The 24,661-nt window shown below is 37.0% G+C and overlaps 1 protein-coding gene across 15 annotated transcripts in view; it reads right to left on the reverse strand.

Moving 5' to 3' along the window:
* Positions 1 to 24,661, reverse strand: part of Ppp1r9a (protein phosphatase 1 regulatory subunit 9A) — a 291,628-nt gene that overhangs the window by 42,241 nt on the left and 224,726 nt on the right. For all 15 annotated transcript variants that reach the window (XM_063242525.1, XM_063242522.1, XM_063242531.1 and 12 more), the window contains 5 exons: positions 20,845 to 21,000; positions 8,289 to 8,342; positions 5,598 to 5,827; positions 3,231 to 3,327; positions 2,956 to 3,127 (listed from right to left, as the gene is read on the reverse strand). In XM_063242525.1, the coding sequence (XP_063098595.1) occupies positions 2,956 to 3,127; positions 3,231 to 3,327; positions 5,598 to 5,827; positions 8,289 to 8,342; positions 20,845 to 21,000 (709 nt within the window). The remainder of the gene's footprint in view (positions 1 to 2,955; positions 3,128 to 3,230; positions 3,328 to 5,597; positions 5,828 to 8,288; positions 8,343 to 20,844; positions 21,001 to 24,661) is intronic.

Here is a 24,661-nt window from a genome sequence, read left to right on the forward strand (position 1 = left end):
AAAAAGTATTCAAATATATTAAGTAATGAATTTCAATATATAATCATCAGAATTTGAATGAAATACTTGTGTTAAAACATAATTTTAACTGTGGTAAATTTTTGCATGGTTTTGAAAATGGTTTTATTCCTCAAAAATGCACAGTCATATCATTATTCCTAGTCAGGAAACTCTTGTCCAGGAGAATATGAGGCTGAATGAAGAAATGGGTACTCAGTGTCTCTTCGTTTCCTCTTCTTTCTTTTCTGCCTCCTCTACTTGCTTTTGGTATCTTTTGTTTTGCCCTCACTACTGCATTCTACTGTAGTTTTTCACTGATCTGTAACTGACAAACCCTTTGCCTCAAGTGCCCCAAATATGCTGAACTGCTCATCTTAGCTTGCCAGCGCTGGAAAGCAAATCAGAAGAGGCAGGAGGAGGATGATGCTTTCCTGAGAAGGTAGAGACCAGAGAGGCTGAAAGCAAGTCCTGGGCCTAGGCTGCTACAAAAAGATGTGGGATGGAGATGTCTTTACCTGCCATGTGGCCTGTGTGTGCTCAGCAGCCTCACTCTCCTTTCTAAACCCCTGGTACTTCAGTGTTCCCTAGCAACAGACGCAAAGGATCAATTTAGAAAAGTGCTTTCCAGAGCGTTCTATCTAGTGACTGACGTTTTAGTTTATGTAATCAAGCAATTCAAATTCCAGGGAGATTTATCACTCACTGTCCTTGGCTGCAGAACTGGAGGAGCACCACTTGATAGGTGTGCGGCCAGTGTATGAGGTGGCTGATTCTACCTCTGCTGCACAGGCGTGGACGGGCTTCTGTAAGAATTAGTAGTCTCCACATCTCACTGTGCACCCACAGTGTTGCTAAGGAAACTGATAATTATGTGGCAAAATGGAGGGTGTAGAGCAGAAAAAGGGTTCAAAGAAAGGTAAGGTTTTGATCCAAGTCAGCATGTTAATAGTATAATTTGTTGATCTTCTGTAGTCATATAATTTAATAAATACCATTAATTATATGTTTGACAAAATACAGGTTTCTAAACAGAAAGAAATGAATAATAATGAAAAGCTAGTAGTTACTGATAATACTTTGTGTATCCCAGAGCAAGAACATAGATTTAGAATATATGACAATTAACTTTAAACTTCAAATATTCAAAAAGGTGAGAAACAACAACATTGCTTTGATTTTTAGTGTGTTCTTTAGATATCAATCATATAGTGCTCCAGTTAAAAAAAAAAATTGTAATTCTATAAGCTCTAATAATAAAATTTTTTTGGCTCCATAGAGCAAGGTGCATAGTATCAAAATATCCTTGTTAGGTGGAGAAGAAATATTATCAGTATTTTTATATTCTATGTAGTAAAGTCAACTCTGAGAAGCTGAATGAAATTCTTAAAGCCACATAGCTCCTTGCTTAGCAGAAATGCTGATACGAAATCATCCCATGTCAGTCTCCTAAGAGGCATTATTTATAGCTTGTTTAGGGAAAGCCAATCAGAAAGACATAAATCTAGTAACGGATTCAAATCTCTAGATATCACTTCAGTTTTAAATGAACATTTCCAATATGTCTGATTTTTAATGGCTAAGAGGTTAGTTCTAAAAGTTAATGATAGGACACAAATGCTTTTTTATCAAGAAAACTTCACAGGAAACATTTTAATATGAGAAAGAGCCTCAAAAAAAAAAAAAAAAAAAAAAAAAAAAAAACCCAGAACAGCTCATCCTTAGCAGGGCTTTACTACATGTGAAATTGCTCCCCTGCTGCCCTGATCATGACAATTCCACCACAGCACATTATTTTATTTTCATTTTATTTTCATTTTCCAAAGATTGCTATATCGTGTGTATATTTAAAAGGATGGAGCCAAATATTTTCCATTCCTTTCTATATTTATCTTTAAAAATTCGTATATATTTTCTAATTTATAGGAAGCACTTTAGACATTAAAACATGAATATTCTTATACACACAGCCTTTATATGGAGCATGAGAAAATAAGTGATTTATTTACAGATGTTGGATCTAGTCCAGGGCTCGTGGTCTTATTTGGTGCAAATAACAAGGAAAGACATGAAATATACACAGAGACCACCACATACATTTGTGTATGTGTGTGTAGCACTGGGATTGAACCCAAGGCATCACATGTGCTAGGCGAGTGCTCTCCTTACCACTAAGCCACATCCCTGGTCCTCAGAACTACTTAAATAAATAAATTTCAAGTGGTAAAAGCAGGCAGGCAGTTTTCTGATGTTATGAAAAAGATCTTCATTCTAAGGACTGAAAATTCTAAGTTCCATTCATTAATGTATAAGGTCTGTCTGGGTATAGTGGTGCATGCCTGTAATTCTAACACTTGGGAGGCTGAGACAGGAGGACTGTCACAAGTTTGAGGCCAGTCTATGCTACATAGTGAGTCCAAGACCAGCCTGGATTGCAGAATGAGACTCTGCTTAAAAAAAAACAAAAAAATCTATCTATCTATCTATCTATCTATCTATCTATCTATCTATCAACCGATAGATAGATAGATAAGATAGATAGATAGATAGAGATAAATAGATAGCCATGAACTTATATCATGTATAGGTGATATTTATGATGAATGTGATCACTTTGGATATCTAAAACGTACTAATAGAAGCTGACGGAAAAAATATGTAAGTTGTGGAGGTCGCTCTAGATGGGATAGTCTATTACTTTTAAAGCAGTATCTGTACATGAATTTTATGATGGGTTAAAAACAACATTTCATTGTCTTTAGTTGATATTCTGTAAGTTATTTACATTAAAGAATTATATGGGATAAGATAGAGCTACAGTGGTAGACTCCCATTTTCCCAACTCATTTGCTCTAAAAGAAAGACATTTTAGCTGGTGAATTTCTAGATTAGAAACAGAAGGCTGAAGGTCTAATTGACAGTGAGTAAAAGTGATTTTCTTGGCTAGGTTAGACACACCTTGACTCAGGCCATCCTGACAAGATGTCTGCTTGATGTCCAAGTTCTCCATGGTGTCTCCTTTAGAGACTTCACCAAGAGATGTTCTTCTCTCAAAGATATTGTTGTTATTGTTAACTTGAGTTCCATTTTGCTTCAGCAGCCTGAACACGTCAGCTTCCAAATCTCTTATCTGAAAAGAAAGAAAGTAAAAAGCCCATCATAAACTCAGCCAGCACTCCTCTGGGTGCAGCAGCAAAGCTGTCTCATTTAGTGGCTCTGAGAAGGTAACTCACCCGCACTTGGAGGCCCTGAACCTCCACAAGATGTGCTTTTTCCAAATCTTCTATTTTCTTTCTTTCTACCTCCTGTCTTTTGATGAAATCAAGCTCTCTTAAGAAAAAAACAACAGATTTGATGGTAGTGAACACTCAGTAAAGAAACATAAAAGCTCTAATGTGAGCATTTATTGGTATTTAAATAAGCAAACCTCAACTACAGTTTATAGTATTGAAAGAAAACAAAGCATCTTAATGGATCACAAAATAAATGAAAATACTTCTATTCTGCTTATTATGATTTTCACTTGTAGATTATGACTCAGGAGCATCCATACCCATTTATATAGGAGCTGCAGAACTAAAGACCTGTCTTGGGTAATTTGGTGGAGATAATTACATGTCAGGTAGAAACAGTTCTGTATTTCTGGTGTTACAAATGTAAATAAACTCACGCATCCAGATAATAAGTGTTGAAAAGGCTGAGTACAACCTGATTTCTTTGCATGGGTAACAACAGTGGAGAGGGGTCAGCAGCTCTGGAGAAGCATCACTCACACACTACCCCTAACATGATGAGAAAAAGACATCCTCCACTTTGACTCTCTAGCACACAACATGCAAATTTGGAAAAATTTATTACATGACAGAGAGGCACGATTTTTTTGCAAAAAGTTAAAATAGTGTAGTAGTGTCATATTGAATTCATAGTGACAAAGAACAATTATTCTCTTTTTAATGACAAGATTTTTATATTAACATATTAAAAATATTATTTCCATGATGGGAAATGGAAATATGGTGAGTCTCTCACGCACTCAGCTTCCAAGGCTTAGCGTGGAAGCAGCAGAACAAGTAAGGGCATTCCATTTTTGTTCTAGCTAGCCAGAAATATGTGATAAAAAGATCTAGTAAAACTCTCCCTGGTCATTCACCCAATATTAAGCCTAGATCTGAGAGATGAAAGCCAAGCAAAGCAGATGCACATCAGAGAGAGTCGCTGAAGTTCAAAGGCACAGTAGAGGAGTGAGCTGGGGCCTTGTGATTCTCTCAACAGCTGAGAAATGCAGAGGGGCAGGGAAGAAGAAGGGCTTGCTGGTTAATGTTCAGACTGTTTGCAGCTGAGAAAGTCTGCAGTTACTGATGCTAAGATTCAGCATAGAAGCAGCCCAGGCCCCAAATGCTGCTTTTCATTCACAGTATCCAACCGTCAGTCATTCTCTTAGCTTAGCTAGGCTTTTTGCTTCTAATCACAGACATGTTTCCAAAAAAATTAAGAAAGTCAAATGCATTAACAATTATTATCAATATTTAACTGTCAAAAAAAATCTGCAAACACCTAGAATCCCAGCACTCTGGGAAACTAAGCCAGAAGGATGAGAAATCTGAACACAGCCCAGCAAGATCCTGAATAAAAATGAAAAATAAGAAAGGGCTGAAGCTGTAGCTTGGTGGGTTCAATCTCCAGTGCTGGGGAAAAAAACAAAACAGAAAAGTAAGGGTAAAAATGAACTCCATGCCTGACAAGCCTGAGGTTGTGAGCTCAATCCCTACTACCAAAAAAAAAAAAAAAAGTAAATTCTAAAACACATTTACTTTTTAGGGTATAACTATGCTTCTCAAATGAAAAACCTGAGGTCTTTTTTTCTTTCTGCTAGATACTACAAAGTTTTTATTATTTATCCTGAGAAGTTGGAACAGGTACACGATACATCTCAATTACTTGTTCTAATCCCTTTCCTTCCCTCCCTACTTCTCCCAACTTAATTTTCTATTTGCAAAAGCTCCATTTTCACTATAATGCTTTCCTATCCCCTTTGCCACCCCTTCTTCCCCCTGCTCCATCTCTTGTTGCCCCATCCACTCCACTGGTTTGAAAAAGATCTCCCTACTTCCCTTCTATCTATCTTCTGTTTTACTCCTATCACTCTCCCTCACTGAATTTGTCACATAAGAGAAACCATGCGATATTTAAGCTCTATGTCTGACATTATTTTCTTTTTTTTTTTTTTTTTTTTTTTTTTTTGTCTTTTTCATTTTTATCGGTACCAGGGATCGAACTCACGACTACCTGCTTGCAAGGCAGGTGCTTATGCCGCTGAGCTAAATCCCCAGCCCCTGACATTATTTTCTTAAGTTGCATCTGTTTGTCTATGACCGTCACAAGGTTACCTTTCTCTACAGCAAAGCAGTCCTCCATGGTGTATGCATAGCACATTTTCTTTATCCATTCATCTGCTGATGTGCATTACCCCATTTCTAAGATCTAGATATTCTAAATTGTGCTGATACAAACATGGGTATGCATGTGCTCCTGTGACATTACAAAATTACTGGCCCAAAATGATCTTAAACATAGGAAACTATTCTTTAGAAGTTGCTTACTTTTGTTGAAAATCTTTGATCAATTTCTTTGCCTTGTTGTACTTCTTTTCCAAGGCCTGATACTGGCTTTGTGTCTCTTTGAGATGTTCATTGACTGTGTGACACAAAGTTTGAGCCTCGATCCAGTAGCTCTCCAATTTTAACATTCTTTCTTTGTTCTCTTCTATGTTCTGCTGGAGTTGGGTTTTTTCTAGTTCCCACCTCACTTTCTCGTTTTCTGCTGCTTGGAGCTAGAAAAATTCAGCATCAAGTATCAAGTCAAGAATAATTTGGGTAACTCGGCAGCAAAACTCTCAATATTCTAACAGTATGTTTTAGATTAAATCCCATTGTTCTATATACCCAACCATCAAAACACTTTGAGATGGGGAGAGTATTATTTCCATAATTGCACAGATGATAAGATGCATGCCCTGAAAACTGAACTGATTTGCCCAAGATTACATATCTGATAAGGGATGAAACATAAATGTGAATCCAGCTCTCATGAACTTTGCTTCACACCATAAAGTCTGAAATTCTGTAAACAGGAAAAGAGGTTTGATAGTCTTACTAAACCCAATGAATGCCAACATTTTTGATAGCTTTAAAAATGCAAAATGACACATAACAGGTTAACTGGAAATGGAGTGGTGAGAGCAGGGGACAAAGGGGCAAAAACCGAGTAAGGCTAATGTTTAAGAGGTCTGCTCCAGTCATTCGGCTGAGATTTGAATCCTACTTCTGCCATCGCGGGCTTTTAAGCCCGTAGCGAGTGATTAAATTTCCCCAAGGGTCAATGATATCCATATAACAGAACTGTGATATAATTTACCAGCATGCTAACAATCAACTAGTAATTATTAGCTCTTACTTGCTTTTAACCATTTTGATGGTTTTATTAGGTTCTTTATTTCAACTGACATGAACATAGACTATAGCTTGTATTACAGCAGCATGATAAATTTCTAGATCTTTATAAACCTCATTTCCTACAAAAGAACAGAAAATAGGCTAAGTAAAAATATAAATGGTTACTTGATTAATTTAAATAACTTGTGATTTCTGCCTCCAGGTGATTTTCTAGATATGTAGCTACTAGTCTAATACCCTCATTTACAAAGAAATTTAACGGTGATCATTTAGGTGAGAATTTAAAGGTAATTTACTCAGGAAAACTGCCAGGTCGTCAAACTAATGCTTTAGCTACTGCCTATAACTTCTTAAAGTCCAAAAAGATACAGTGCTACTGTAAACTATCAATGTTAAAAAAAAAAAATCAAGACACTGAAAATTAGATGCATTCAGCAAACAAAAATATATTTGGAATATACAAGTATATAAAATATATAAATATGATATACATGTAGGCATATGCTTCATGTAAATTTTGAACTAAAAACATTTGTAAAAAAGATTACAAATAAAAGAACTACCAAAAAAAACCACTTTGAAATTAGGAATTCTACTATCATCGTGAGTAATAACCATAGTAAATTAATCTGTAGGTATTATGTCAAGGGAATAAAAATATAAAATACCAATTTATAGTCTTTTTAAAACTAAATGTTTATAAATTTTATCATATAAGTTCTATCATAGTATTTATAATTACAGAGGACTCACTTGCCCTAACTATAACTAATACTTTTTTAAAAATCCATTTTACCTTTCTATGTCAAGAGCGATTACAATTTAAAATAGGACTAGATTTTGTACTACACTTTTTATTGAGTAATATTTTGTATCCAGTTGCTTATTTACCAACCACTACTATTTTTAAAATGTCTATTCACAATGCTAGCCTGACACCAGAAATGATATACAGACACGTTATTAAGAAAGAGCTCTATAGACCCATATTAGCTGAGACTGAGATGTAACCAAAATATCCTTGCCAATTCATCTCCATTTAAAACACATGGAAAATTCAAAACAAGGGTTCAATGTGTAATCAAACACATTGTATAGGGAAGTAATTATGTCCTAATTTTAAAAAAGATTACAGGAACAATAAAGAATTATTTTAAAGTAATTCTGAGATATTTTTATTTTTGAAATTATGTACTTGATAAACCTAAACACAATTACTAAATTTTATTTCATACCTTATAATTTACCAATTAAAGTGATCTTTCAAATTTTGTATTTGATACAGGTAGACTAAAATGTATTTCCTTTCATCAAGATTTTTTTGTGCTCCCCACAAATTTAAATAATGTCATCTTGTCTAAAATCTTCCCTGAGCACTTGGCTCCTAAAATCAATTACGTATGTGCAATATGAAATTTATAATAGTTAATTCACGGAAACTAGAAATTGTTTTTATAAAAAGTAATTAATGTTCTATTATTTAAAGGACATTGCTTCTGGCGAGTAAGCTAAATTGATATACCTAGCCACAAGGTAGATGAAGATACGTTACACCAGCCCAAATTTAAGGAATTCACAATTGAAGCATTCTTCAGATGCCTGTGCCATCAAAAATAGTTTTTCTGCGAGACATCTCAGAAGGCCTTAGCCATGTATGTGCAAATATGTGTCTGTATTTAAAGCTCAAGCGCCTGTTACTTTTTACTGAGAAGTACTGCAAACTCAACCTCTTACATCTGTATCCTTTTAAACACTCCCGAGGAAATCCTTTAGCTTCCTCGTGAAGTTATATACATGAAATTAAAGAGTGCAATTCACACACCATGCACCAGTGCTTACCTTGGTCTTCAATTTTTGAATCTCTGCTTCTGTAACTGCATGTTTGATTTGCAACTGCAAATTGAAAAAGAAAAACATCTGAACTGAGCACGTGCCTCTAATGTTTTGCAGTCTCAGCAGCTAGGAGAATACTTTAGAACACAGTAAAAAGCCTGGAAAAGTTCTGCAATGCAACACGTTGTAAATGAAAGTGTCTAGTGTGTAAAATGACTCACGCAGTGCAAACAATCGCAAAGTTTGTGGCTCACATTTGCTAACGACACATTAGGCTACTAGTTTAATCGCTCTGGGATCGGAAACAAAAAAAGACATTTCTTGTCCACTTTGCAGCTCTTCCTTTGTGTTTCTGAGTATTAGGGAACTGTTTTCTGGCTGAGTCTCAAACCTGAAATCTCAAGCCTGAAAGTCCTTCTGCGGGGGCTGCGTGCAGATTAATCCCACATGTGGAAGAAAGGTGGCGCTATGGGCCTGTGAGTCGCTGGCCCACTGCTGCACAGGAGGAAGGCAGCAGCCTTTCCTGTCTAACTGCAGCAGAGGTTCACATCCAGATTTCTGTGCTCAGAAGGCGCGTTCCTAAGGAGGGCTCAGGCCTGAGAAGGCGCCTGCCAGAATTACCGGGAGAGCCGCTTTTTACGCTTGCTTTTCTCTCCCCCCACCCTACTTTGTTTTCTTTGTAAGGGAAGAAGCAGTGAACATTCATTTTCTTAAGGGATAAATAAACATCTTCAAATTTAAGGAAAACAATTTATGAGTACGGAATTCATCCTCAGAAACCCCTCGGGCCGAATGTTTTTGGAATTCAGGTTTCTACCCATTTTAGAGAGTTGGGAAGAGGAGGAGTCTTAAGTCCACTTTGGTTGCCCCTCTGCAGGGTGCGGGCTCTGGGACCAAACATTCCAACCTTTTTGCCATCAAGCACGTGTATGCTACCATGAAGGGAGGTTCAAACAGACATCAACAGCATACTGAGTTTTAGGTTATATCAAATTGCCACCAAATTATGAAAAAGCTGGACTGTAGACCTAGGCCATCATTATAATCAAGCAGGTCTAAAAAAAGTCTCTTGTACTAAGAGTCCACCTCTCCGGACAGAAAGACTGGGATGCAGAGTTCTTAGTAAGGGAGATGCAGGAGACCACTGTGCCTCATGAATTCAGCTCTCTGGGCTTTGCAACCTACATTCCCTTTTTTCTTCCTGGATTGATGGTGGTACACAGGAAGGATGATAAAGAGAGAAGGAAGAATCAAGCATAGGTCAGCTCAACACCCTTAGCTGCTGTAGTTTACAGCCCAGAAGGCAACCACACTTGCCTTCATTGGAAGCTCAGAGCACTACTGTACCTGGCAAGCTTCCCAGTAGCTAGATTGGAAAGTGGACACAAAAGATGCAACAATGCTGCTCCAAGATTCCAGCCACTCTCTCTCACCTCCCCAGTGAGGTCTGACAGTGCCAGCGTACACAGCTGCACTGGGTGGAGTGCCACACGGGGGCCTCTGCTTAGCACACGGCCACAGAATGTGACTCTTCTTGACTCATTACAGTCTCAGCTCTGAGAAGATAATCAGCCTGTGCCACCTCAAAGTGAATCACCACTGAAATCAGGACTAGAACCTGCATCTTTGGGTCCCGATCTCACTGCCATTTGACTTAGAAAAGGAAGAATGACTCCAACAAGTGTTTATTGAAGAGCTACTATGTGCAAGATGCAATAAAGATAATGCTGTTTCTTTAATAAATATCACAGCTAAAATCCCTCAATATAAACAATTAAAATAAAAAAGCAAAAAGTATTTAGATATTTATATTTAAATCTATGCATGTGTACACATATGTGCACAGCCATAATGAGTTATTTTCCATGGTGATACTATACTGTATGGCAGATACACTGAGGCACGCAGCCCATCCACGTTCATTTTAGGCGATTCCGGAGTGTAACAGTTACCAGCAAGAATGTCTGCTCTTTGTTGTATCATGTACATGTTGCATTACACTGCCTGAACACATCCCAGGCTTACCTGCACTAGTTATGGGTCAGAAAAATTAACCTCTGTACCTTTGCTTTCTTCATCAGTAACATGCAATTCCTCAAAGGTTATATAGCCTTCCTTACTGGAAAGCTAAATAAGATAATCCATGTAAGCACCTAGCACAGTGGCTAACACAGAAGAAATACTCAGTGAACATGGCTAGAACCACAAAGAGTGATGGAAAGAATTCAAATGTGTTTATTCAAATTCTACTTCTTAGTTAAAAGTGCTACAAAATGTCACACCTGAAATAAAATGAACATGCCCAGTTCATTTGAAGAGTAGCAAGAAAAGAAAAGGGCGTGTTTCACCAGGAAGCACTGGACTATGCACAAGTGCCAGACCTAATTTCCTTGGTGATTGACTCCCAGGAGAGTAGCCCAGCATACAGCCTAGACTGTGGTGGATCACGGCACTTTCTTTGTCACATCATGGTGACCTGTGCAGACTGCTTCTCGAGGTCTGTTTCCTCTATGAAAATGACAGGGATGTAGGAAGAAGTGGTGTAACATTTATGCAGCGAGGAGCCTGAAGCAGTCATCAGGATCGCAGAACCTAGAAATTTTCAGACTAAAGTCAGCATTTTTATTCTTAAGCATGTACGTGGTAGAAGAGTAAACTGACATGTAAAATAAACCTACAGAAAGGTGTGAAGAAGCCCATGTTGTCCTCCAGTTATTCCATCCTCCCATCTCACCAAGATGGGTAACAGAAGGGAGCCGAACTTCATTAGCAGTGAGGTGAGAACAACTCATCAGAGCTGGGAGTGTTGCCAATACAACTGAATTCTTGAGATAGGAGGAGAGGGGAGTGCACTGTGTGAACTCTGACATTATGCAGAAGGTGAACAGAAGTTTCAGGGCAAGTGTTCATAAGGCCCACCACTATGGATTCTATATGTGATTAACCTTGTGTGCACATTGAGTGAAGTTCTACAAATCTATCACTGAAGAAAAAGGCACAAAATACACTAATTGAGCTCTTTCATTTCATATAGGGACTGGAACGTGTGTCCTAGTGAGCTTAAATTGCTGGGCTAATAGTGGATTTAGAAATCTCAGTTCATGGTTCTTTCCACGTGTACTGAATTTCTTACATTTGCCGGACCCTCTCTTCCCCGAGCCGGCTGCCACCTTTCAGTGTGAATGACTGATGCAGGAGAACAGTGCGGCTCACCTCACTGTGTGGATATGGACGCTGCTCTCAGGGCACACGTTACTTCAAGCCTCCACTAGAAGTCACTGCATGGGCGGAAGCAGTCGGGGCTGCCTCCTGTGGGCTGTCCACCACAGTCTCACTCAACTGGAGGCTCTGGGTTGTATTTCTCATCTAACCCATACAAAACCCTGCAGCATTATTTCATTGTTACCTCCTCAGATGAAGTATTTTATTATGCTGACCAGAAACCACGGATTTCTTTAGGAAGCCTCTCAGTATCCTGTTATCAAGTGTCAAATGGTGCCCAATTAGCTACTGTTACTAATCAAACTTAGCACACCTAGCTCAGCACCCAGCACTAAATGAATGAGGCTATGTGCCAGGTACGAGCCAGTCACTGAGAACACCAACAGTAAATAAAGATTAATAAAACAACCTCCAGAGAGCTGCTGCAGTGGTCTAGAAGCGCAGAGGGAACCTGTTTCTGGGTGGCTTGAGTAGTAATTTTCTTCTATAATGCGGTCAGAGGACTCATGGCTTTGATCTCTTTGTACCATCTCAGATTGAACTGTAGATTTTACCTTCCAGGAAAGGAAGGTGAGATGGGCCCAGGATACCTTCATTTCATGAGGAAGAGAAAGCTGCTTTTCAAGGAGAAGAAAGCACTTGACGGAAGAATACTTGACAGACGCCTGAGTTACCTTACTCGGAAGCATGTGTGTGAGATGTATGCCAGGGATCACTATGCTTCTCAAAGTAGACATCCAAGGTTTGTGAGGGCAGGCTGGCTGACTGGGGAGAGGAGAAAGGAAGCAGCCAGAGATGCCTGCTGGATCTAAGACTTGGGGTGACAGAACAGACGTAAAACAAAAGACTGCAGGCCAGTGTCTTTTAGTTTACAGGCCAATCTCTTTAATTTCTTCCTCTCTCTCTCTCTTTCTTTCTTCCTTTCAATACTGAGGATCTAACTCAAGACCTCACACTTGCCAGGCAGGCGCTGTGCCACTGAGCTATATCCCACCAATCTCTGATTTCTTTTGTCATCTTTAACATGAATGCCCTAAGTATCATGTCTGCTCTAAGCCTGCAGCCAAAATAAACATACAATTTCTGGAAGAACAGGAGCACTCATTTAGCATTCTGTAGATGTAAGTGTTGTGCATATGTTGTTTATTTCTTTCAAAAGGATAAATACGGAGCATGTGTGCATATGACTGAATCAGTATAACCACTAGAAATAGAAACATCCTTATACAGAAACATAAATAATCAGATTGAACTTTTGCACTCTCGTACTTATCCTGTGTGAGCATGGAAAACATTTTTAAGTGAAAAATACTATCTCTGTCAGAAAGATTTAAGAGAGTTCTACTACTAGAAATTTTATGATAAGAGCAACATTTTCTGTTCTTACTTTACAAAAACTATTTGTGTAGAACTCTGCGAAGAAAGTTTCAGCAATGAAATCAGAATTTTCACCATCACTCTTGCATTTGCTATCTATCCATAACACTGGATCCACAAAGGAAGAAACCAAAGCTGTTTTTGCCAACATACTGCTGCTGTTGAAGTGAAGCCAAGGAGTATTTCTTTGTCACTTCTGCTGAAAGCATTACACACAGTGCCTATCTTTACATTAATAAAATTATTTTTTTCAGGGATAGTGTATGCAAAGCAAACTAGCCTAACTCAGAGAGAGCACAGTATTGTGAGATACAGTGCGCGGGCCAAGATTCTCAAACAAAGCTACTCTAAGCTGGTACTAGGAAACTGGTCATCTATGATAAAGATGCTGGCTGGAGTTGACGGTCCATGACTACAGCTTATTTTAAAACAAATATATATATTTCCTACTAGTTAGATAACAGTTTACAGTTTCTTTGCTTGCTAAGAGAAAAATTCCACAAAGATGACTTTATTTCCCGATGCATTCGAAACTGTCTTAGCTTTTTTTTCATAGACTCAAAGCAACACAATTTTTGGATTTCATTTTCCCTGTAGGAGGACTGTGGAGCTGTTTTACTTTCTACAGCCCTGCTGAGAACTCTGACTGCTCGGGAGGAGTGGCCAGAAGGAAACCCTGGCCAGCTGTGGAGCATGGCTCTCAGCCAGCGATTTCTGAGAGTCTCTCCACATTCTACTAAATTACCAGCGAGTCACAGTCAGAAAACTGTGCATCTCAAAAGCTCACTAAAATGAAAAGCAACTGCTCTTAGAACAAGAAACAGTCATGAAACCAAATTTTTAAAAAATCTATGCAGACCTCTCCTAACAAAGTAAGACACCAGAAAAACCCATCCAATGTTCCCTTGCATGGCAGAAGTATAGGAGGTGCCACTTCATGGATCACTGTAAATCCAGCACACCCAATGAGAAAGGTGGACAATCTCCTTGACCTGCCCTGCGAGGGGACTTGAAAATAGGTTTTGCAACTTCTGTATCTGAACATAAATACTCTATTATTCCATATTTGTTCAGAAAGCAGCTTTCAGAACAGGGGAAGGATGCAGGAAGGCGCTGATCCATTGCACCAGAGGGAATACTGTGTACTTTCAGCTGCAGACCCCAAAGTAGTGTAAGTACCACTAAACGCAGTTAGGTTCATGTTAAAAGTAAGTACATGCTTATGCACTTTATGTGTCTTTCTAGCAACTGCAAACAAAAGTAGAAGTCAGAATATTAGCACCAAAGTATATAGTACGTAAGGGGGGGGGGACTCTTTTAACCATAAATAGGAAGCTGAATCTGTAAGCCGCTGAAAATAATACTGAAGTATCACTTAACTACATACCCTCAGCTCCCGAGGTCAAGGGAGGAGAAAGAAGGTAAAGACTCACAAAGTCTGAATTACACATCATTTTTATCTCAATACCAACATTGTTCTACAATGAAAATATCCTTTTCAAAAAGATTAAAACTTGCAAATGCAATCACTTCTAAAGTGATTACAAAACTTGTAAATACAGTATCTGAATATGTAATAAGAACCCAAATTAATACAATATAACAAGTTAAAAACTGTTTCCCCAGTAACTGTAGTCAAAGAGTAAAAGAAACAACAAAAATGAGACTAGTAGAGTATTTACAAAGTAATGAAAATAAGAAGAATCAAAGCTGGCACCGTGGCCTACACCTATAACACTAGTACTCAGAAAGCTGAGGCAGGAGGATCACTGTGAGTCTGAGAGCAGCCTGGGCTATAAAGTGAGCTCAAGGCCAGCCTGAACTGCATAGTGAGACCCTGTCTCAAAAAGAGAAAAAAAAAAAAAAAAAAAAAAAAAAGAAAGAAAAAAGAAAGTAAATAAATAAGAATGCACACTGTAAAAAGCTGTGATAGAGAGATGCAATGAGATAAATTCATAATTGTGACTACTTGCCTATGTAAACAATGAAGTATAACAACAAACTAAGAACCAATTACAAGAAATTGGAACATGAACAATCAAGCATGCCTAAAAAATGGGACAACTGAATTAATTTTAAAAAGTTAAGGCAGAACTAGCTGAATTAGGTACAGTGGAAAGAAACTTCCAGTTTAGTTCAACATAGCAAACTAAGCAAAGCTATTTCCGGACCCATAAATTCAACTTTGGAAATGCCAAAAGACATGAAAAGAACTCATGTGGGCTTCAGCTCTCATTCGCTGATTAATGAAAACACTCAGGAGAAATTCTTAAGGGACAGAACACAGAACACAGATACTTGCCGATGACTGAAAAACAGTACCCGAAGCAGGAGATTGACAGTAACCAGTAATGGGGTGCAGTGATTTAATTAACCTGTAATCTTCTCTGCATAGCCTTGATCAGCCTGCCTCCAGGGTAAACACCAGAAACCTACGCTGCACCGTGGGGCTGTAACCTCCTGGCCACCAAATCCCAGGTGGTGCGAATCTTGGTGCCAGGCAGAAGGAAAGCAACAGGGCTACAGATGCCAGTGACTTAACACCAAAGCAGCATTAAAATATCAGTATACTTAGAACAGCTGGAATGGAAGAAAGACTAAGCTGGAAATAGCATTTTGGAAAGGGAAGACCTATAAATATATTCAGCTTAAACCTCTGCAATACAAAAATAAGTGAGAAGAGGAGAGGTTAAATGATAAAAACATGGATACTGGCATACATTCTTTGCTGTTAAGAAAATAAACTGAATTGAATCAAAGTAAGTTATTACAGTAAAAGTCAAATTGACTTTTAAGCAAGAAATGAAAATTTGACACATCTAATGACAAACAAATAGATATAAAGAAATGAAGAAAGCATGTAAAGTGGAATATACGCTGTAAAATTTAAGGCATAGGGCCAGGGATTTAGCTCAGCAGCTAAAGTGCTTGCCTGGTAAGCAGGAGGTTGTGGTTTGATCCCCAGTACCAAAAAAAAAAAAAAAATTCCAGGCATAACTTCTAATCCTACAAAGAAAATGTAATATACAATGGAGTACTATACTGCTTTAAAGAAGGGTAAATATGTTATTTATAGGTAAAAGGATGCACCTGAAGGATACAATTTTAAGTGAAACAAATGACACACAAGTTTAAATATCACATTGTTTTACTTGTGGGAGAAACCCAAAGGATAAATAAGAAGCAAAACAGAGGACAGATATTGCAAAGTAGGAAGAACATGTTCAAATGAGAAGGGGAACAAAGGAGTGGCGAGGCAGAAGGGAAGGAAGATAAAAGGGATTTTAAAAAGAGAATGAAAGGGAAAAAGTGGAAATAAAGCTGTTCTAAATGGAGAGGGGAAGAAGGGAGGGGAAGAAAATGGGGGAAAAAGAATAGCTGACATATTATGTACAGGTACAAATTTCTTATGATGACTGTGATCATTATGTATGGTAAATACATGCTAGTTAAATTTAAAATAAGTAAAAAGTTCTACTTCTAAAGTGATTACAGTAAATGTGAATGAATTAAACTCACCAATTAACTGACAAAGACTCCCAGAGCAGTATTAAAGATTCAGAAACAGGTTGTTTAAAGAAAATATATTTGAACAAAAAAATATGGAATGAATTAAAAGAATTGAAAACACACATGCTGTGAAACACATATAAAGCAAAAGATAGCCAGTGTTAAGTTTTTACTATCAAACAAAATATAATTGGGGGGCAAAATGCCTTATTACATGTTACATTAAATCAATTATTAGATGTTACATTAAATCAAGAAGTTGTAATAATCCTGAATACCTATGCAGCTAAGAAAGATTTAAAATGGATAAAACTAAAGCTGACAAATTTATAAGAAGAAATAAACAATAGTAGTTGATTTTAATGTATGCTTCTCAGTTGATAGATGAGACAAATCTAAATCACACTATAAAAGATATGCATATGTTCGTATTATTAATCTTATGTGTATACCTGAAAAACATAAAAATTACATACTCAAACAAGAATATGAACATTTTCTAAGTATAGGAGGAATATTAAAATATGTATGAGTTATGAAAAACTCTCAAAAATTCTAAACAGTAGATATTTATAAGGAATATGCTTTCTGAATAGTGTGTAATAAAGTTAGAAGTCAATAGCAAAGTACAGCAAAACAAAGTTCTGTGTGTCTGGGAAGTAAAAAACACAAGACGGAATAATTTCTTGGGTTAAAGAGGAAATCACAAGGGAGAAATGACATATAAATAACAACAGCATCCTAAATGTAAAAACCTGACATGTAGCTAAATATTCAGAAAAATATAGCCTTAAATACATTTAGGAGAAGGATGAAGCTATTGAGTGCTTTATGTACTAAAAGCAACTGATCAAAAGCAACAAAAAGGAAAACAGAAAAATGAGCATATTGGTAGAAAAGAACAATTTTTTTTTTTTTTGTCTTTTTCCTTTTTATCGGTACCAGGGATCGAACTCACGACTGCCTGCTTGCAAGGCAGGTGCTTATGCCGCTGAGCTAAATCCGCAGCCCTGAAAAGAACAATTTTTTAGTTTAAAAAGAAATCAGGTGAGAGGAAACTAGGAAGCAGACCTTTGGATATGGGAGAGGGGATCAAGGAAGGATGCGGACAGGGAGAAGGGGGTACCTGGGATAGAAAAGAGATGAAGATGTGTTAAATGCATGTACCAGGTTACTGAATGAAGCTTACCATCTGTGTTACTAACGTGCATTTAGAAAAAGCAAGCAAAGAAACAGCAAAAAATTATTAGGGAAGTCAAAGCTAGCAGCATGACATAAAATTCTGGTAAAACTTCTATGAAAAAAATAAAGTTATTCAAATTAAGAATAAAAAAGGGTGTATCAGAGACAGAAAAGATTACAATATTTAAATTTTATTTTACAAAAAAGCCAATGTAAAAGCCAATGTATATCTTTCTTGAAAAATGCCCAAAATCAAAATTGGCTCCTGAAAAACTTGAATAGAATAGCATCTATTATTAAGAGTATTAAAAATATTCTTCCACAGTGCAGACTGTTTAAAGCTGAGTAATAATACACTTTTGGGAACAAAAAAATTCTATCCTATACAAATGATTAGGCTTCATTTATAAAAGTCATTTTTGAAACTATAAAGTAGTGAAAGTTTACTAATTTATATTACAGCTAATATAACCTTTGTGGCAGCTTTTGGTTAACTCACTGTACTGGTGTTACTTATCACTGGATACTAATATAATGAATAGGGAGTATAATAAAATTTTAGAGCGTCAGAAAAAAGACTTCAATTAAATAACTATATTCTATAAGCTTGGATTAAAAGTCGAGGTGATAAAAATGTCAGTTTTCCATAAATTAATGTATTAGTTAAACCTAATTATAGTAAAAATGTGAAAGAATTTATAAAGGAAATTAAAAGTGATTCAAATGTTTCTTGAATAACCTGAAAGGTAATTTTAAAGAGTCTGATTTATTCCATTAATACTAATGAATATTCTAGTAACACTTCATTGAAGAAAAATGAAAAGATGGAGATGTCTAGAAAGGACGCAAAGCAGCCCTGGGTAAAGGGACACAAATTCTGTAAATGATAATGCAGCTCTCTGACAAAAGGAAGTAGGCAAATAAGCATTTAATAAAAGTGCTGAGCAATCCATCAACTGCTAGGACAAAAAAATCACACACCTGTCCCAAATCATACAGTGGGTTCTCGGTATATGCTTGATACCGCCTTTCACTAAATAGTTAAGTGCTAACTATAAGCCAACGACGAGGATACAACTTGCAGCAAAAATAGGAGCACAGAGGCAAGTAGGGAAAAAGTAGGGTTGACTGATACAAAGTCAATCTATGTGCTTTGCTCAAGTAGTACAACTTGCATTTTGCTTAAAGTAATTAAGAGATCTCCTGTAACATGAGGCTTTTTATAGACTCCAATATAATACGACCCCTGATAGCAACCACAGGTTCTGTGTATGACCCTGTAAAATCTGCCTGGTGCGTATTTTGATGTGGTTTTTAGTTGCATAAATAAATGTACAACTGTGAGAGTGGCAGTAACTGAGAGAGATGCTGTCAATGATGACACGTATAAGACACAGATATTATGAAAATGAGTTCCACACAGTGTTCACTGAACACAATCCTGAGGCAACTAATGTTAATGTGCTAAAAATAAGAGGATAAAATAGTTACAATTGAAATGGTAAGATAGAGATTTGCCTGTTTTTAAGGTGGAGATAAACCTCTAACCATTAAAAAACCAACATTACAAGAAAATTACTGGTTTGGCTAAGCCAGCTAAAAATAAATTTGCTATTTTATACAGGATGGGTCTATAGTAAGGTCATCAAAACTTGTCTGACTGCAGAGGCAGACTGCAGATAGTTTAGGACTTGTGGACCACAAAGTCTGTAATGTAAGATCGACTTTGTTATTATATATGAACTCAGCCAAAAGCAGACGAAGAGATGGGTGTGGTTGTGTATGAGTAAAAGTTTATTTACAAAAAAAATAAAGTAGTGCATAATAACTGAGGTTTGGTAGGTGTTACATAGTTTGTCAGCCTCTGGTCAGAAATAGATCAGAGTTGTTCACACTGACACACTGAAAATACCTATGGATCATTTTATTCTTGGCTCAATTCAAAAACTGGAGGATATAATCCTCCATACCTTGTTTCTGCTTTTTAAAATATTTCTAGCTTCTACAAAACAATATGGTCCCTTAATTTGGCTCCACTACCTACTAGAGACTATGGAGCTTGACTTATTGGAGAGCACTAAAGAGCCACACTACAGGGTTTTGCCAGGGCAATACTACTACCATGACATTTTCAAAGCTGGATTGAGAATTAAAACATTTAAGGGAGATTTCTTAAAGATCATGTAGTCTGCATACTCCTACCTGACACCTCGTCTTCATACTCAGCCTTTTTCTGTAGAAATTAGCTTTACCTTCATTGCTCTTTGGGTTAAAGATATCAGTTAATCCAGAAAGTCTCTATAAGAATGATGATTCTGTAAATGACATCTTCTATCTTCAACACAGGAGAATGTTCCCCAGAAAACAAGTATAAATATAAATTGCTTTGGGACCTGTTCATCACTGAGACTTACATATTAGGTTCTAAGACGTTAATGTGAAGAAGAGTTTATGAGTCTCCTACATCTGTACCCAGATCTTTCCTGGATCTTCTTCGATGGCTTTCTGCCTCAGGAGGCTGACCTCGTCAGCATTTGAGATTGCACCATTCACACTCCCTTGACTGAGTTTTTCTGGGGAGGGGGTGCTCAGTAGGAGGGGAATAATACTAAGGTTATTGGATATATATATCACCGTCTCCTGCGGATGCAGTTTTTAGCAATGGCTTCAACTTATAAAGCTGTAGGTACCGAATAGCTCTCCTTCAAAAAGAGAATGTCTTTTCTTCTCTCTACCTATTTAGCCAAAGGCAGGTGACAACTTCCTGCCAGGGCCAGTCCCTGTATATTCCACCATGTTAGTTTCACCTTGTTAGTTCCATCAACACCACTCATAGTCTGTTCATTAAACTCTTTAGTTAAGCCCTTTGGGTATGTCACCTGATTCTTATTAGGACTCTTTTAGTAAAAGACAAAGAGCTTTTTTTGAAAAGTTGCTGCTTCAACAAAGCTCACCAGGTACCAAAACTTCTATAAAACTGAAAATATATAAACTGAACTTAAGACTAAGTTGCACATTTACTTATAGCTTGAAATTATGGGCTAGATACACTTTAAACTGCCACTATGATAAATAACAAGCATTTAAATTAGAGAAAATGGAATGAGTTCTACGTAAAGTTTGCTTTGAAATTAGCGGCTCAAGAAGATCTGTTATTAAAAGATTTCATTTGAAAATTGATTGTTCTTAACATAGTTGTATTATTTAACAAATATATACACAGTAACAAAATAGATGAGTATAGACGACCATCCCATGCATCAGTGGTTACCTCTTTAAACTTGTGACTGAGCTTGCTTGTGTCCAGGTCTGATGGAGAAAACATGTCTTCATTCTCAGGCAGCTCGAAGACTTCAATGGCCATGTCACCATCAGGAAGAACAGGTCCCACCTCATCCTCTTCTTCATCTGTGGCATATTCTCCTGTCTGAAAGGCAGAGGATTTCAGCAATCTAGCTGTCTTTCCCCCCAGGCTGAGGTGAGTCATTTGAAAACATTTTATAAAAGAGAAATAAAACATCAGCAAATAGTAAAGTGTAAGTCAGCTTTTAAATTAAACATGCCTCATGCAGCCAATGTTATAAACAAATGTTAGTTCAAAGATCCAAAGTAACAAGTCCATACCACGTATGTACATTTCTAAAAATTCAATAGTATCAGGAGCATTTTGACTATAGCAACAAGTGCTGTGTCTTCAAACTGAGTACTTGCTGCATTTACTACATAAAAATATGTTGCTAAAGGAAATAAGTAATTTCCTTAAGTTGCTACCTCCCTTGTGAATAAGCCACCAATTATTTGGAGCAGAAAGGAAATAGAGATTAAAGATTCACATGGTTGGAAGGGACCTTTACTAAGCCTTACAAATTACTGTCCTAAGCATCAGTGTTCAATCAGTTGTTTTGTTAATTAGGGTGATGGTTAACTAGTGAGGTGAAGGGTAAATTAAAGGTTTCTAACTCTTAGAATCCACATATATATTGTTTTGCCTGCAGAACTGGGTACTGTGCTTTGTCAATGTGATAAAATAATGTCATGTAAAATTCTCAATTTTTATGAGAAAGCCATGGATTTGTCAATAAAGGCACACTGTGACGTGATAACAACTGGCCAAAGTTGGTAGTGATTGCCCCTTATGATTTTATAATACATTACTTTCCCTAAGGCCCTTTGTGTAGGACCACTGTTAGCTTCACTCTTGTATAATGCCATGGACTCCTGAAGGTTTTGGAGTTCGTGACCACTGGAATAAATACTACTCTTCGACACTAACTTCCTTGACATTACTATTACAAAGTAGCTCCTCTCCTTGGAGCATCAGGCTAGGAGACTAAAATAATTGTTTGAAACTTTTATCTTATGATATGATTTCAACATAAATCACTGATTCACAGAATTAAAAAGACTTAAGTTCATTTAAGTAGTTCCACTGGGTAGTACTTTAATACATAAAACACAGAAAAGAATTCATATTGCCTGCAAAAAGTCTTCAAAAACAGCACATAGAATGATCCATTCTCTGATTAAATAGGTTTGGCATCTTTTTCTGATGCTTTTGCTTTCTTTGGTGTAGTCTGTATTTTCCTGTTAAAGCGGTATTCTGCCTTTAAACAGTTTGCATCTAAAGAAATCTGGTCATTAACCTCACTGTGGTAGTCCCAGTATCTGGAAGCCCATTCATTATTCAACTGCCATCAGACTTCCTCTTTTGAAATAAAATAATTTTAGTTTCTTCAAAAGTAAAGTAAAAATGTTTAAATCTCTTTGTGTATGAGTCTTTGTGGTTTTACTCTGACTCTTCTCCAAGGGCTCCACATTTCCTTTAACTCATGCAGCCTAGAAGCAGACTAAGTAAAGGAATCTGAGGGCCACTGAGCACTGCTTTAGTGTCCCTCAGACTCTACTTCCCCACCTGGAAGTTACTATCACAAAGCCCCTGACCTTGGTGGCATTTGTATACAGAGGTAAGCTCAGGAGAATCTTCACAGAGCAGTGGTCTTGCAAGCTCCTTAGATCCCACACCCCTAATTAAATCAGAAATGTTTCACTGATGGGAAAAGAGTGACCCAACCACTTTAAACCTGTAGAGCTCCTCAGGACCTGCAAGTCTAGGATGCTGCAGAAACTAGTCTAAAAATTAACAATACCATCCCAAATGTGTCTGGCACTGGCAGGGGAAAGTACCTAAATAATAGGTCTGGTTGATTCTAGAGAGCTTCTTTTAGTAAAATAAGATCCTACATTCTTTTTTTTTTTTTCTTTTTATTGGTATCAGGGATTAAACTCAAGACTGGGCACTTGAAAGACAGGCACTTCTGCCGCTGAGTTAAATCCCCAGCCCCAAGATCCTACATTCTTAAAGGAACTCTAGTTTCAGATTTGGTGTATAAATTAATTCACTTTATGTATCGATATCTGTCTATAATTTTAGTTCCATTTACCAATTTTCTTTTTTACAATTAGCCTTATATGCATTCTGCAGACAAAATATGTCTTTTACTGTCTTGAGTCTCATTGTTACTTATTAGAAGCTATGGATACAAAGCCATTCTCTCTTGCTGAATGCTTGCCCTTCCCACTCCAGAGGACTCATAGACTATATTTATTATAGAGCCTCATAAACATCCGGAAAAAAAGGTTACATTTAGTGGACTAACTATAACAGGTTCTTCTGTTTCTTCTATCTTTATTGAAAATAGAATTTATTTTTATGGTTACTTGCAAGTAAAATAAATGACATGGAATGGTACATTAGCAGAAGGCTGTATACCTTAAAATCACACTGAACTGAATCTTAGAGAGGAAGAGGGGCAACACTGAAACAAATGAGGACCGTGCTCTAAGTAGCCACAGACTCTTGACATTTTTTTTATCTCAACTCACAAATGCATTTTAAATGTAGCAAGGATAAATTTTAGTATAAAAACTGACAGTAAATATTCCTTTTCATGATCTATCTTCTTGATTAGTATCTTTTCTTTTCTAATAGTTCCACTAAAAGGGGGGGGAGGAGAAAGAACAATCCTATCGCAACTTATTGTTTGCCTAGCGCTATATATTCCTCAATAACTATATACCATTGTTTTAATGTACTATGTTAATTTGAAAACACTGTGACTCAGGGACTACTTAAAGGAAATTAGTTGTTACAGTTGTATGTAATACATGCCAAAGCCCATGCTTTTTATTCTATGTGATACTGCTTTCAGTCTACAGAAATTAAAGCTCTTCAAGGAAACAAAAACAAACAAACAAAAAAACCCAAGAATACATTCCTTTCCTATTTACCCAACCCAAACCCGTGTGTAATACTGCTGTGGCATGGTACATTAGCTTCCCATGACTTGAAACATAATCATTCAATTTATTTTGAAAACTTCTGTTTCTACAATGTTCCAAAGTTTTGTTCTCTTTTGATCTGTCATACATAATACGCTCACTCTCAGAGTCTCACTTTAAGGGAGACTGAAGGCAGCAATAGACAAGTTAATTGCAATATAAAGGGAGGAATCTTTGAAAACCATACGTATCATTGTATCTCATATCACAGGTGTACTCATTTGTCTATGTTTTCATTGCACAGCCAAGTCTTCTTCAGTCTACTGACAGATGATTCATGCTTCTTTCTTATAAAAATCACAACCATAAAATATAATCTACAAAAATTATTGCACTGCACTGCCCCAAGTATAGATGAAAACAAACACATAGAATGAGTCTAGTTTTTTTGTGCATCCTTTCTTTTTGTTTCCTTCCCATGGCTTTGTAGGGATATTGGTGTTTATTGAATCTTCCCAAAGTATTTTATCTAGTTTTCATGTATAAAAAACTTCTTTTATACTCGTATCAGAGCACTAAATGCTACATAACTTAATTACAATAACAAGTATATTGGCATGCCTCACCTCTTGGTAGGCCCACACTTTAGCTAGTGGGAACAGATGTGCATGGCCACACTGGGGTCTGAACACTCATGAGAGCCATAGCATAGTTATCAGTTGATTAAAACAAGTGTTTTGTATCCGTAAGCTGGTGAAGTAGGATTACTGAAAGAACCTAGTTTTGTAGACACTTAGATCCAGGGTTCA

Source organism: Cavia porcellus, unplaced genomic scaffold, assembly GCF_034190915.1.
Source record: "Cavia porcellus strain 051 isolate PalLab524CR breed Dunkin Hartley unplaced genomic scaffold, mCavPor4.1 scaffold_2, whole genome shotgun sequence".
NCBI classification, from domain to species: Eukaryota; Metazoa; Chordata; class Mammalia; order Rodentia; family Caviidae; genus Cavia; species Cavia porcellus.